Source organism: Neodiprion pinetum, chromosome 1 (genome assembly GCF_021155775.2).
Source record: "Neodiprion pinetum isolate iyNeoPine1 chromosome 1, iyNeoPine1.2, whole genome shotgun sequence".
NCBI classification, from domain to species: Eukaryota; Metazoa; Arthropoda; class Insecta; order Hymenoptera; family Diprionidae; genus Neodiprion; species Neodiprion pinetum.
The window spans coordinates 30,690,203-30,706,430 of record NC_060232.1 but is presented as its reverse complement, the minus strand read 5'-3'; the positions used below and the strand labels follow the sequence as shown (position 1 = coordinate 30,706,430).

The window sequence follows — 16,228 nt, the reverse complement described above, 5'->3', positions numbered from 1 at the left end:
GAATAAAAAATTTAAAAAACAAGCTGAATCATTAATTTTATTTTATAGGTTTGATGACCGTCAAAATATGGCGAACAGCTTTTATAAACGCAGACAAACGTCCAAAAATTCCGGTAAGAGTTCATAACTTATACAAGTTTTTTATTTTTGTCTTGCCTATATGTAATATATGGTACTGCTAATGAGTAACGCTATTACGGGTGAATTGCTACCATTTATTGCTACTCACTATCGTGTTTTGCATTTACCTGGAGATTTTTGGGATTTGATAACTCACTTTCCTTGACCCGTCTGCATTAGTCGATTGAACGTAAATAATTCCTTCACCTGATTATTCGATTTCTTTTTTTCCCACCTATGTTTCGTAATCCCGTATATTTTACGGCACGCACTGTTAAATTCCAACGTTTGAAAAACGTTATAGTCATTTTGAAACACATGACCGTGAGAAAATCATACGCAATCTATCATGATGTTCATCTGGAACTAGAATTACCAGATGCGCGCTACACGATATTCAATTACGGTCCCAGCAATTCGATGAGGGATCTACGGGTTTTGAACCGGTCCGAAAAAAAGTTTGCGAGGTGTACTCGATGTAAGAGCAACAAGAGGCAAGTTTCTGAACGAGTTCGCACCGTGCCAACCAACCGTTTATTCGATAACGATGGAGCCAGGCAGTCTACTCGGTAAAACAGATAGAAAAAAAAAAGAAAAGAAATATCCGTCACAGAAATGCTATGCGACCTGAATTCTAATATATTTCTTGCTTCAGGAACTGGAAATCGAACGCTAAGAGGCCGAATTTTGATCTGGAGGTCGCCGGCAAAGTTCGTAGCAATAATCTTGATTCCGCAACAGACGAATCTAATGCCAGACGATTTTACTGGGAACCGATCTTTGACGGTGGTGTAATTGAATCTATTGGAAGTCTTTTTAGTGATAGAATCAAAGACGAAGCGAACAGGTGGGATCACCTTAACAGGCCATGATGATGATCCCGTCTCGAAGGTTATAAATTCGATTTGCATTTTCAGGGAAAGGATAGAAAGGGAAGAGATTCGGAACGAGAAATTGATAAAGAAATATACGGCACTATTGAATGATCCTGAGCAGTATAAAAAGCTTCAACAAGAGTCTGCGAATTCACCCAGCTACATCAACCAGGTGATCAGGCGAACTTTATTGCCGAGGCTTGAAGAAGAGATGAGAGAGTATGCGGCGAACAAGCCGTTATAGTCTTCGACCAGGCGTGGTTCAGACGAATTGAACAAGGCTCGTAGAAGCGATGATCTTCGCAATGACGATACCGCATCGTTCGATACTAAATACCAATAAGAAATTTCGTGAGTCTCCGGAGTGGTCGACACCTTCACGACAGTAAGACTCGGATAATGGCAATGAATACGTTGAACCATCATCAGTCGCTATTAGTATGACAAACTATTTCGAGTAACAAAATAGACTCGAGTTTGATTGCAGGAAGCAAATGGATTCGTGGCGTTATTTTCTGAACGCGTGCAAGATATGTATTTTTGGATTGTAGTTTAGCCAGTCTGTCATAATTTTATTACCAATATTTCGACTGTACTTACTTATCATAACCTGGTATATTTTTTGGAGCTCTTTCGTATGGAAGTAGAAAAAACAGCGAAAAAACTGGTTTCTGATCAGCATAGGCTTAAGTTGCGAGCTCCGAGTTCTTGCCGAATCCATTGGTATTAGTTACATCGTCGTTTAATAACAAATTACAAAGAGCATTGGAATTCACCGGCTGATATTACAACTTTACGCAATCGTGCCGATCGGCACGTTTTTGCTGGGTATTCATTTCGTTAAGCCGCTGTTATGTCCGCCTTTAATACCCGCGGGTAGTTACACGAGTATAAGTAGAGACGAGGATCAAGGATCATCTGCGGAGCGCAACTTACAAGCCGAAGAATCACCTCAGGAGCGATCCACCGTGAAAAACGAGTGGTCATTAATCAGAACGCGGTTCGTCTTATCGAACGATTTGCGTTTAGTACCCCACATTTATTCACATAATGTATCATCTTATTTCGACGGGAAAATTCGGGGAATAAGGTCCGTAAAAAAAAAAAACCCTAGAGGAAGTTCAACGTACAAGCACTTGATTGTCGCGATTTCAATCGAAAAATCGTACGACATGTTTCGCCAGTGTCAGGAATGAAGCTAAACGGATAACTGTTCAAAATTCATAGTTGCCTTCATCGTGCGAATGAGAGATCTTTCAATTCATTTGAATCCCCTTTCTTCTCTCATATTTGCAGATTGTTCTCGTAACTGCGTTTCCCAGCACGATTTTATTAGAATAGTTCACCGAACCTATGAAATATATACCTTTGAAAAATTGAGATGTGACAGAATGCGTTATCCCCGTCGTTTAACGCAAAGAGGTAAAGGTAAAAGGGTCGTGCACGCTGATCAATTATGAATCTTTTAAATGACTCTGGCACTTGATCGCGTGCACTAGGCGCGGTTTCGGTGAAAGGATAGGTTGTAGAGTGTCATCATCTTGCCTCGTAAACTTGCGGGAGAATGTAACACAGTGTCCGCCGGCTCTATCCGAGAAATAAACGCAGGATTCGACCGACCGGGATTCGCATCAGAACTGCTGGTGAACGTGAAAGGGACGCCTCTTCGATCTGCTAATACTTACAAATAAACAGTCAGTTTCCTTGCGTGGGATTCCACAGTGTAACTTGGTCATCTAATGGAAAAAACACATTACGGCGTTTCTTATCGCATGCCTGTTTTTTACTGTTATTGAGAGCGAAATTTGATTGAATTGTCTTACAACTCGTCCGCGGAATAATGTGATAGCAAAATGACGAATGCACGTCAATCGTTCGTATAAATATTCTTTTTTTCTTTTCCTCGAAAAGCACCTTTTGTATTTCGGTCCGCATGGTGTGGTCGTGAGAATTGCGTTGCGAGAATTAGTGGGTGATTCATTGTACGTGGATGATTCGCGCGTTCTGAATATTTTTACGGTACGTGCGACTGTTGCAATCAACAGGTTTTATGTGGAATTACACAATATTTTCCTCCTATGCTCTTTCTTTGCAGCTGTAAACGATTTTCGGCGCGATTCGAGACGCAGAAAATTTTCAAGATCATTGGCAAATGAAATCGTTGAAAGATGTTAGAATGATGTATTAATTACTTTTATTTACGACAGGATTTGGAGTCGGCTTAGAACATCTAACGAAAGTATTTCAACTTTTCGGCATCATCCACGTTCGTTGCGTGGGTAAGAATTTAACGCCTTCAAATTTGGGTGCTGAATCTTTGTTCGTCTACATATACCATTAAAGTATGACGAGTTCGACCCGCGCTTCGTATATTGCGTAACTCGAAAGCTGCTCCGAAGACGCAACGCTCAGAACTGAGGCAATGTCATCGAACTTATGTAATCGAAAGTATTACATCCATGGCCCAGCTGCTGATGGTATACGTGCAGCCTCATATACAAGTACGTGAGAATCTTTGTGCCAATATTCACAGAGGCTGGCTGGCTTGGATTTTGATTGCCTCGGGTTGGGCCGGTTTATACATGAATGTATGTCGCGCAGTCTGGCTTCTACAGCTTTTTCTACCTGTTGTGCAGAATACTGTCCCATCTGAGGGCCGCTTGACCCTTTTCAAAAGAACTCGTGAAGAGTTGGCAGGATAATTAGTCGAGGAATATGCGGGGAGTCAAGACGTGTAAAAACTAATCACTCGGGTCTTCTTTGAAGTGTCCAATTACTGTAGGTGTGCGGATTGGTGTGTTTAGAATAAGCGTAGAATTCAAAAGCAGTTGAATCTAACCTTTCAATTTGCTTTCAAGCATGTCACGAAAAAAAAACAACAACCACTTGAATTATCATCAAAGTCCGCGATCTTCGTTACACGTGCAAAGAAAGTAGCGTCGTTTTACGCAGTATGGATACCGATCTACCAGACGATGCAAAGTATCGTCATTGTTTCGGTAATCAATCGTAATTCTGATCACTTGAGAACCGGATGGGTTTACTCGATTTCGTGGGAATGATGGACAATTGAGTAACCGGGAACAGCAGTAGGCGACGATATTACACGATTTGGTGCCCTAGTGATCGCCCACGACACTTAGGGACGGTGTTTCGTGTGTGGCTACTAAATTTGACCAGCCAAAACGACCGGTGGTCGGCCTGTCGTTCATTAACTCCCTCATCCTTGCCGGATCCCCCTTCTCGGTATCTGGACGAGCAAGAAGAAGCTGAGAGATCCTTGGCTCGCACTGGGAACAGTGCGTTGCAGACTTCCCGACCGGCGGGCTGCCAATATTTTAGTGGTGTCCCCCCGATGTGAGTCCGGGACAACATGCGGTCCACTCAAAGATACCTTTGTAAGTTTATCCCACGAATATTTCGACTCGTTACTTGTGCAGGCGGTACTTAATTCGGGTTTGCGTCGAAAAGAAAATACCTGACAATGAATTTACCTCATTGTCAAGCTGACTGTTCAAGGAGATGCTCGGATTTTAGGAGGATTTAATGTACTCGGTGTTGCAGTGTTCGCAGTAGACTGTTTTCCTCGTTTAATTGAATGTGTATTACGTGCGAACGATGAGTGCGAAATATCTGAAGCTGTATTTTTGTTGCGGAAGTGGTTCACGTTGATTTTTTTTTTTTTTTTTGGACTCAGTTGTTGCCAAGACCATTTTTTCGCTCCTTACAAATCGGCAGCTAATCATAACCGACGTTATTTTGACACTGCAGGCTTCCCGTCATTTCAACAAATAGGTGTCACAATATGGAAAAGCGGGAAAAGACTGAGAAATGTTGCTGTCCTTTGTTTACGCTTATCCCTGATTCCTTGAATTTAGCCTAAAGTAAAGTTTAACTAAAAGTAACCGGTTACTCACGAACTTGAAAGATCAACTTAGTTTCATCTTTATTACGATGTACAGGTTCAAATGAAATATGAAATTGTGAAAGCGGATTTAATTAAATTTGACAATGAGTAAATTCCCGTCTTTGCTAATCCAGCCAAATGCCTAAACGCACGCCTTTTATCGATAAAATCATCTTCCGGACAATATCGCGTGTCTGCGAGTGTTTGAACATTTATTTTCCCGATTGCCCGAAGCGTGAAAGTATATTTACTACGGTGGACATTATTTTGGAGTTGATAACATGAAATATAAGAAATTTCACAAAACTTTTACTAACATGTGACATAATTCACAAAAAAAATTATGCATCTTTTGTATATTGTTTATATGGTATTTGAGTGCGAATGTTAAGAGATTGAAGTTTTAAAGTGATTTGGAAGAAAGTGAATTTCCTATATCAGGTATTGTCATATTCGAACGGTTCTAAAACGTAACGTGAAGTTTCTTCTTCAAAAATTCGATTTTGTTTTCCGCGTAAGATGAAATTTGCAGAAATGAAAAATGAAAAATTAAATACGCCAGTGGGAAATTTCTATTGAATAAAATCGTTAGCAAATGTTACAAGAATTTCCTCAGTTCAGCTCACGATAATTTTTGTACGCGAGATAATATGGGCTGTGCGAAATTTTCTCACTTAGCGTAATCTTTCGGTGATTGTAGAATGTGCAAATCACATTCGCGCTTTCTATTTTTTTGATAGCTTAACTGGTGTTATATTTTGCAAGACTAGGCCATTATCATGACTCTGAAAACGTTAACACCTAACGCATTTGGAGACGAATTATTCTGTTAGCACAACATTTAGTGCAAATTATTTCGAACAAGTGAAAGTACAAAGTGCCATTCGAAAGTTGATTTTTTTCCATTCTTTCTCTAGTACTGCCGATGACGGAGACCTACATTAAAGCGAAAATAAAACGTAGATTACGTTTACAAAAGAAGTCAGAAATATTGTCCCACTGACGGAAAATGGAAACTTTATCTCCTCCGCTTACTTGTATTTTTATGCACTATATGCCAAGAATTTTTTATTCAGTCGGTGCATCATGGAAGTAACATGTTGCAATGGAAATGTACGCTATCCAAGCATCATAATAACTCCGATTTGGTCATCCGTGTTTGAAAGCATGATGTTTATTATGTGGTAGTTACCAGTTGTTATTTAATTTTTTAACAGCTCTTGACTGGATAGTTGGTTTCGCATACTACTAACCGTACATTCAATACTGAAATACAATACTGTTCTTACCTCAGTTTTTTCATGATTTAATTTACACTAATAAAGATGTAACGATATCCCATCTTCTCAGTTCTCGCTACGGTTGTTTTGTGCATCGGTCAATCGATTCAGGAGAACGCCGAAGAAATCCAGGAAAGCTTCCATTTTCGAAGAGCAATTGACGGCAGTAGAGGAAGGTAATTAATAATAAATAAATAATTATACAATCGCTGTCCTGTGCGATTCCTTTAAAACGAAAGACAATGCATTAGGTGAGCAAATCATTTGAGAGCAATTATTTTACAGAAAATACTTTAATCCCGATGAAGATGGATCGTACGATAGCTATGACTCGACGAGTGGTGACTACGACTCCAGTCAGGTAGAATCGGGATTTTCGGATATCAGGTCGAACGTACCAGGTGAACCAGGAGTCAATTATCCAACCTACACCAGCGTACCGAAAACGAGATTCTCCTGTCATGGTCGGATGTCGGGTAATTATAATTGTCGATTATAACGTTGGCATCTTTCTTTGAATTGATGAATTCTAACAAACTGTTCCTTGAAACAATTAGTCTATGAATCATTCACATTCTTCATTCACCTGGTATTCTCTTTGAGCGCGAAGACCACTCTTGGAATTCGTGTACTTGGCAGCTAATATGACCTATTGAGAAAGCAAAGAAAATGCCAGATCTCCCGCGCGGAATCACGGATCGAGTATTCGTAGTCACTTACAGACACCACTATTACTTGGATCGGGGAAGAGCAGGAACCTTGACATCCATGCTAGAGGCGAAAAAAAAACAAAACCTTATAAACGTGAGAACAGATGCTAAGGATTTCGTTTCTTTTGCGACGCATTTCGAACGAACAGGCACGCGGAACTCTCCTATTATGATTGTTAGCATGAATATTATTATTATTATTATTGTTGTGTGTGAGAACAGGTTTAGTACAAATATCTATACAATTGATTTTCATAACAGATTTTCTTAACAAGTATTCTTTTGTTCGATATTCAGGTTTTTCCGACTCTGTCAAATCCAGAATTTGATGAATATCATGTGCACGTGTTCTTGTATTGAGTTAAAAAAAATAAAATCAAACTATAGAACGACGAATTTAAAATCGAGCTCGGGCTATTATCATAAGAGAAATGAATAAAATTTCTTGCACAATTTTTGAGATTCGTGTACTGTGAATATCGCGTGCATACATGCAGGTTAATTGACCCCTGTGATCCAAAGTGGGTATTACTATCTGGTGAAAGTGTTACTCCACAGGATACGAGGTTTGGGTGTGGTTCAGAAAGTGAATTTGGCATTCTTGCAGTTACACTTTGGCATCGCAGCATCCTATCGTGCAACTCGAATACGAATTACGAATATGAATAATTTTTCCGTCCACAAGGACATCCGCGTATTCACTTACCACAAGCATCACGTCAAAGTGGGATGGCCCCTTCTACCGCATGTCTCCTTTCAAAGCAACAAACCTTTGCTCGCGGTTGCATGTACACGTAATTTCCCTGAGGCTGCAGATGGATAAAACAACATATTGATTTATGCATCGCATGTTACTGGCAAATAAGCCTACTCACTTTCCTGAAGGAAAATCGCACTTCTATGAGTCACAGTGAAAACTATAAACTTGATTAATTAACGAGGTCAGAGTTACTATACCTCGTTCTAAAATAATCTGATCGAGGTCGTCAACTAATTATTTATAATATTAACGGTGTCTTCTTACACCTGCTACGCGGATTAACGTGAAATGATATTCGTGTCGAACAAGTTGTGATTCAAATTGATTAAATCGTAATGGCGTAACTCATGGGGCCCACGGTACCTCATCGAGTAGAAACTTCGCTACTTTGCGTTGCGACATTCTCACAGCATCTCCGAGGCATTGAATCATCTGCTCACTGCTCAGTAATTATTTTTAAAATGCGAGAGTCGTCTTAGAAGTGTGTAATACTTGTACGAATCAGTTTGCCATTAACGCACTGCACTTAGATTAATAAAAAGCTGATGTCTTGATTCAAATAACATACCTACTCACTTGCAGAAGTGAATGTGCAATTGATTTATTGTTATATTGACCCTCAGGTTACTATGCTGATGAGGAAGCTGGATGTCAGGTTTTCCACGTATGTCACAATGTGGTGGTTTCTTCGTTCCTCTGCCCAGTCGGCTCAATTTTTTCGCAAACTCTGCTTACCTGTGATTGGTGGAATAACGTAGAATGTGAAGGGCCCAATGATGATTTCTTTCCACACCAAGAAATACCTCAAAATGAGGAACAAATGATCCAAAAAGCATACGAAATGATGCAACTGTCAAAACCGAACAGTGGTAGCAGTGATCAACAAGTCAGAGGAAGACAACTGAACATTGCGAAAGTTGCAGACAGAGATAATGGTAAAACAAACATCCGTGAAGGAATTGCAGTATCAGGTGAAAGAAACCCTCAAAATTATCGCCACTACCATACAGAACAGCCTCCATTGCAAGAAAATTCTCGATTGAGAAAGAATAATGACGATGTTAATGACGATCATACTCCATCTAAGCAGAATTTGATCAATATCCGGCTTAGGCCGAAAAACTTTCAGATCAATCGTCCGGGCGAGGATTCCAGATTAAACGATCGAGCTAAAGATTCATCAGTTATCTACATTCAGAAAAATGTCAACGATTATTCTCAGAATGCTTATTCAACATTACGACCATTTGTAATACAGGAAAATTTTCGAAACTCTGATGATCACGATGTTAACATTTACAAAGAAGAATTTCAGTCATCGTATGCTCCAACTGTTCCAACGGTTACTACAACGACGCGAAAACTATACTCACCCACTGTACCTGTAACTACATACAGACCTTCTACGACATCTTACAAAAATGATGATCAAGACTTGGGAAGCTCAGATCATCTTTACATTCACGGTAAAAATAGTAACATTTTAACATCGCAACCAACGGTAATTTACGAAGATCTTACACCGGAAAATAATAATTTTACAAATTCAGTCATCTTGAACCGTAAAGCGAGTGAAAAATCAGATACCGCAGACAAGGAACACCATGAAAATGTGGCAAAATCCGTTAAACCGACGGAAAGTTTTGGATCGGAGGTACAAGATACGTACTTGTCAAATCATAAATCGAATATTGGAAATACGAAAGAGGAAGTTGAAATAGTGCCATCGATTTTTAATTCAGAGTCGTATAGTCATGGACAAAATTATCAACACTTTTACGCTGACCAGGATTCCTTAAGTGAGGAATTCCGGGCACGAGTTACTGGGAAAAGGGAAGGGTTTTTGGTTGATAATTACGCAAATGCTGCGCTGCAAACAGGCTTGGTAAATGACGGGAAAAAAGAGGACAGTGACATCTTTAATTCCCCTGGCAAGATACCACCCTTGATTGTTCAACTTCCACGACCTTTGGGGTCATCAGATTCGTCTTCTATCGATATTCGTGACCAACTATTCACTTTCAATACGTTCAATATGTCGCTAGCTCCGATACCTCAACCTCCGCAACTGGGAGGATCGTTAGGAATGAATTCTAAGGATACTATGAGTGCAAATGTAACTTCTGAACGACCCAATATGATTCCACTGTTGATCCCTCAAAATTCGCCACCTATGCTATCGTCAGGAATACGATCTCCAGGGGCGATATATGATGAAAATACCTCTAATGAACCACGCATTTCAATACCTTCGATTTCCGAAATTGGATCATCAGGGACGGTTATAGCTGATGTTGATAGTAGAATACAGACTTCTGCATCATCCACCAGGATACCACCTCGGATTTCTCAAACTTTGGAAGCACCGAGTAGGCCACTTTTGATCTCGCAAATTTCACAATCAGCCGGATTGCCGGGAGCAGTTTTAACGGATACTGCTGATAGACCACAGACCTCTCAACCATCTGATACGATACCACCATTGATTCCACAATCTTTGGATGCAAACAGCGATCGAAATGTGATTGACGCATCAACCAGAATTCCGCCGCTGATCACACAAACCTCCCAGCCTGCCGGATTGCCAGGGGTAGATTTATCGGATGTTACTGATAGTACACAGAATTCTCAATCGCCTGATAGGATCCCACTTGTAATTACTCCGTCTATGAACTCTTATAACAATGAAAATATCTCCGGTGCGCCAGCTAGAATTCCTCCTTTGATCTGGCAAATCTCACAATCAGCCGAATCAGTCAGGATAGATTCAACAGATGTTATGAATCGAACACAGATTTCTCAACCATCTAATAGCACAACATCTCCGATTCCACAGTCTTTGGATGGAAATAGTGATCGAAATGCATTTGACGCATCAACCAGAATTCCACCTCTGATCACACAAACTGTACAACCCACCGGATTGCCCGAGGGAGGTTTATCGGATGTTACTAATAGAACACAGAATTCTCAATTACCTACTAGGATACCACTTGTGATTCCTCAATCTACGAGCTTTCATAATAACGAAAATATGCCTGTTGCACCAGCCAGGATGCCTCCTCTGATTTGGCAAATCTCACAATCAGCCGAATCAGCAGGGATAGATTCCACACATGTCGTTCATCGAACACAGGTTTCTCAACCATCTAATAGCCTAACACCTCCGATTCTACAATCTTCAGCTGCAAATAACGATAAGAACGTCTTTGATACATCAACTAGGATACCACCCTTGATTACTCAAAGCTCAGGTGTAGTTTCGGCAGATTCTGCTGACAGAACAGAGACTTCGAAACCATTCAACAACGTACCATCTCTTATTCCACAATCTTTAGATGCGAATAATGATGAAAACATCTTCGACACAGCCACTAGGGTACCTTCCTTGATCACACAAACCTCGGGTGTAGTCTCAACGGATTCTGCTGATAGAATAGAGACTTCTGAACCATTCAACAACATACCACCTCTGATTCCACAATCTTCAGATGCGAATAATGATGAGAATATCTTCGACACAGCCACTAGGGTACCACCCTTGATCACAGTGACCCCGGGTGTGGTTTCAACGGATATTACTGACAGAACAGAGACAGAGACTTCTGAACCATTCAACAACATACCACCTCTGATTCCACAATCTTCAGATGCGAATAATGATGAGAACATATTCGACACAGCCACTAGGGTACCACCCTTGATCACACAAACCTCAGGTGTAGAGTCAACGGATTCTGCTGATACAACAGAGACTTCTGAACCATTCATCAACATACCACCTCTGATTCCACAATCTTCAGATGCGAATAATGATGAGAACATCTTCGACACAGCCACTAAGGTACCACCCTTGATCACACAAACCTCGGGTGTAATCTCAACGGATTCTGCTGATAGAACAGAGAATTCTGAACCATTCAACAACATACCACCTCTGATTCCACAATCTTCAGATGCGAATAATGATGAGAACATCTTCGACACAGCCACTAGGGTACCACCCTTGATCACACAAGCCTCGGGTGTAATCTCAACGGATTATGCTGATAGAACAGAGACTTCTGAACCATTCAACAACATACCACCTCTGATTCCACAATCTTCAGATGCGAATAATGATGAGAATATCTTCGACACAGCCACTAGGGTACCACCCTTGATCACAGTGACCCCGGGTGTGGTTTCAACGGATATTACTGACAGAACAGAGACAGAGACTTCTGAACCATTCAACAGCATACCACCTCTGATTCCACAATCTTCAGATGCAAATAATGAAGAGAACATCTTTGATATAACCACCAGGGTACCACTCTTGGTCACACAAACCTCAGGTGTAGTCTCAACGGATTCTGCTGATAGAACAGAGACTTCTAAACCATTCAACAACATACCACCTCTGATTCCACAATCTTCAGATGCGAATAATGATGAGAACATCTTTGATACAGCCACGAGGGTACCACCCTTGATCACAGAGACCTCAGGTGTGGTTTCAACGGATACTACTGACAGAATAGAGACAGAAACTTCTGAATCATCCAACAGTATACCACCTCTGATTCAACAATCTTCAGATGCAAATAATGATGAGAACATCTTTGATACAGCCACGAGGGTACCACCCTTGATCACAGAGACCTCAGGTGTGGTTTCAACGGATACTACTGACAGAATAGAGACAGAAACTTCTGAATCATCCAACAGTATACCACCTCTGATTCAACAATCTTCAGATGCAAATAATGATGAGAACATCTTTGATACAGCAACGAGGGTACCACCCTTGATCATACAAACCTCGGGTGTGGTTTCAACGGATACTACTGACAGAATAGAGACAGAAACTTCTGAATCATCCAACAGTATACCACCTCTGATTCAACAATCTTCAAATGCAAATAATGATGAGAACATCTTTGATACAGCAACGAGGGTACCACCCTTGATCATACAAACCTCGGGTGTGGTTTCAACGGATTCTGCTGACAGAACAGAGACAGAGACTTCTCAATCATCCAATAGCATACCACCTCTGATTCCACAATCTTCGGATGCAAACAACGACACGAATGTGTTTAATACACCAACCAGAATACCATCCTTGATTCCTGGAACAGTAAAATCTACGCCGTCGTTTAGTGCACAGAACCCAAGTACTGTCAATAATCAAAATGTTCCTGGAAAACCACCGAATATACCACCGTTCATTTCTCAAATCCCACAGGGAGGGGATTCAATGGTTGTTATACATCAACCACAGACTTTGGACGTGTCTACTGTGATATCTCCTCCGATTCCTCAAACTTCTAAATCTACAGAAATGCCAGTGACACAATTTCCGTGTGTGTTTACTGAAATTAATAGTGTATCATGTAAGAATCCACCTATGCTCTCTAAAACTCCAAACTCTTCAAACTCATCCGACGGTGTTCTAGTGGGCAATACTGAAAAAGAACATGTTGCGTCTTCATCACCATATATACCACCATTGATTACTGACGTGCTACAACCTCCAAAGTTACCAGCTATAGACTTGATGGATATTTTCAATCGAAGGCCAGCCATACTTCCATCAACCGAAGCACCGCCTTTGATTCAGACTTCAAACGCTCCTGATCCATGGACCGTACCGTTGCATGATTTATCCAACCCTTTTCACCCATCGTTCAGTTCAGCACCAGGAAAGCTCTATCTATCTCCAAAGGAATATCAGAGGCCCATGTCATTTAACTCCATCCAGATACCACAGCAGCAACTAGGAGATCAATTGGCAGTACAACCTCCGGTGAAACATCTTATCTACGATTCAAGTGTGGGGAATCCGGAAACTAAGAACAGTCAGTTTGCTGTTGTGGAGAGTACCAGCAAGGAATCATCAACAACTAGTTATCCAAATATAGCCTCTACTCTATCTCCTCCTAGATTTGACAACCCCTTCGTCACCCCGAGCGAAAAAAGTTTAGAAACAGACACGTCTGACACTCGAGGACCCATCGCTCAAGGGTTTATTCCGGCCGGTTATAACGAGAATATACGTTTTCACACAGGCGGAGCTTCGTTATATCCTCAGTTTTATACCATTCCTTCGACTTTGATTTCACAAGCTGTTGAGTCATCATTAGATACACAAGGCGAAAAGACCATCGGGCTGCAAAATTCACAATCAGCTGATGATTCAACAAGTTTGCTTAGTTCGGAAATCGTTCCTCATAACGAATATCGGCAAAATACCATGGCCAATGTTTTCAGTAAAGCAACTTCTGCGGAAAGTAATGTACGTTTTGAATCTAGCACACCAAAGAATGTCCTAGATATCACCGGTATAACGACCACAGGGAAATTTGATGCATCAAACAAGGATAGTGTGCAGGCTCTTCGACCAAACATTTCAGCTGCTGGCTTGCCGGTGAGCTTGAGCCAAATAGAAGATTCGATCAACAATAGTAACGATTTGCCATACGAGATTGCCTTTACGATCAACGCTGGTGAGGACTTTAATCCTTCGGGAGATTTCATAAGTAAACTTCTTGCGCAACATCAGAATAACGGATCGCCTGGTTTCGCTGGTTTGGAAGGTTATGAAATCATTAGGTCTGATGATATTGAAACTTCAGTGAATGAACAAAATTTGGAGCCAACGGTAGCACCAACTATAGCGCCAGCTATAGCACCAACTATAACACCAACTGTAGCACCCACTGTTCAATCAAATACTGCTGGAGGACGATTGCTGTTTGATCCTAGAATATCTTTGGAAGATAATCAAAGTGGCAAGAGGATTATTTTTTCTAATCCGCTGCTAAGTCCTGCAACTATAACACGCTCGAAGGCAGTCGGCAATCGCGCTGAAGAAATAGACCCAGTTAAATCGGAAGTTTTACCACGACCATTCCCCTTTGGAACCGAACAGAGCGTAGCATTGAATGCAAGACTGAATTCGAAATTTGATTATCTTTCCATCCTCAACCAACCGTCCTCGACGAGCAATCGTGACGTGAATCTTTTAGCCAAAGATATAAATGGCTCCTTGGAATCACTCTTTGCTTCGGCACAGCAGACGGCCATAACTTCTATCCCCTCAAGGGAGCAGCTTTTAGAAGAATTAACGAAGAATTTTGGACAACCCTACTTTTCGAGTGACACTCACCAAAGTTACTTTACCCCACCCACAACTTCTGCCAATATAAATTACAAATTTCCGTCACCGTTTGTCAATCTAGAACAATATCGAACCGGAAAGAAAGCCTCTGGTTGGCAGTCGGCTCCTACTAGTTCTGAGCTACCGAAAACTCCAACAACAACATCAACAACAACAACAACATCAACAACAACAACAACGCCCAAGCCCATCAAGACATTCGTTGAGACGGAATTTATTCCCTCGTTGAGTTTTTCGTTCGACTCTGACTATGAGCGAAAGGCATACGTAGATGCTGTACTGAACGGATTCGTGACCGAAAATCAATTCATTGACCCCTGGCGCGATACTGCAAGTACCTACTGGGAACCGAGTCAAACTTGAAAACTCTCAAATTTTAATAATAAGATAAAGCTGACGTAGCATTATAGGTCAAGATATGCATGAGTACCTGTAATATATGGCCTTACTATACATATTATATTGAGTGAGAATTTGTATATATATATATATTAAGTGAGTGTATACTGTAATAACGTTTTGTACGATTCATGAAAATTAGAAATTAACTTATATACGAAAATTCTTATTTAAGTTTTATATTATTCATCTTTGAAAACTTCCAGACAGAACGGTAAAGGAATTGATGCACTGCAGGTGAAATGACTCTATAGCATTGTGTGGTCAATCACCACGAAGGTATTTCAAGTTATTTCAAGTTATGTCAGCCACTGAATTGTGTAAAAGATAATTACATAGAAACATTGAATTTTTGTACGTGAAAGCTATGTATGTTTATCAATGCCGAAAAACGTTTACAATCGTACTGATTTAAATTTGTTTTTTCAACGCTGATCCTCGATTACGAATGTTCCCGTTATTTCGTTCGGCACATTCTCTGGCATATTAATATTATAATGTTTTCACTAATTTGTCTTTGATTTACATTTCATTATCCGAGTAAAGTATTTAGTATGGAATATTAGCATCAGTATTACTACATAATATCAGTTTCCATTGTATTCTCATTAAAGTGCCAGGTATCGACGCCTGCTCTTAATTTTCTGTGTGCCACCCCTCAGCTCTGTTATATATTCTCCATAGCAACGCACAACGAACCCCATCCTCGATTAGAGTTCGCATGATGTGACAGGTTTCGCGATCCCAGTGGAACATACGAATTGAAATAATTACTAGATAGGTAGTTGAGAACTTCGTTGGCGTGGTGAAGTAAGTTCGTTGATCTTTTCAACTCAAATTATTCGTAACGTGGTTTCAATGTTGCTAATTTTTGGTTTCGTCGTTACGAGAACTTAATCGTTTAGTATTCGAAATCTAAAAGTTAACCTGCATTCGATTCATCAAAACTTGAAGTTCGAGACAAAATGAATTCTTGGGTGGCATTGATTGTTCTCTCTCTCGAGTTTTAAAA

General features: G+C 40.5%; 2 protein-coding genes across 5 annotated transcripts in view; both read left to right on the top strand.

The window, feature by feature from the left end:
• LOC124214954 (uncharacterized) overlaps positions 1-1,579 on the top strand; it is a 53,157-nt gene extending 51,578 nt beyond the window's left edge. For 3 of the 4 annotated variants that reach the window (XM_069133067.1, XM_046617769.2, XM_046617777.2), the window contains 4 exons: positions 49-113; positions 425-689; positions 776-967; positions 1,038-1,579. In XM_069133067.1, the coding sequence (XP_068989168.1) occupies positions 49-113; positions 425-689; positions 776-967; positions 1,038-1,239 (724 nt within the window). In that variant the 3' untranslated portion in view covers positions 1,240-1,579. The remainder of the gene's footprint in view (positions 1-48; positions 114-424; positions 690-775; positions 968-1,037) is intronic. The other variant, XM_069133068.1, reaches the window with a different exon arrangement.
• A 1,630-nt stretch (positions 1,580-3,209) lies between these two features.
• LOC124214736 (mucin-2) lies at positions 3,210-15,829 on the top strand. Its single transcript, XM_046617346.2, has 4 exons — positions 3,210-4,393; positions 6,253-6,358; positions 6,468-6,658; positions 8,276-15,829. The coding sequence occupies exons 1-4, from the start codon at positions 4,369-4,371 to the stop codon at positions 15,178-15,180; spliced, it is 7,227 nt and encodes a 2,408-aa protein (XP_046473302.1). The 5' UTR covers positions 3,210-4,368; the 3' UTR covers positions 15,181-15,829.
• Positions 15,830-16,228: the final 399 nt, after the last annotated feature.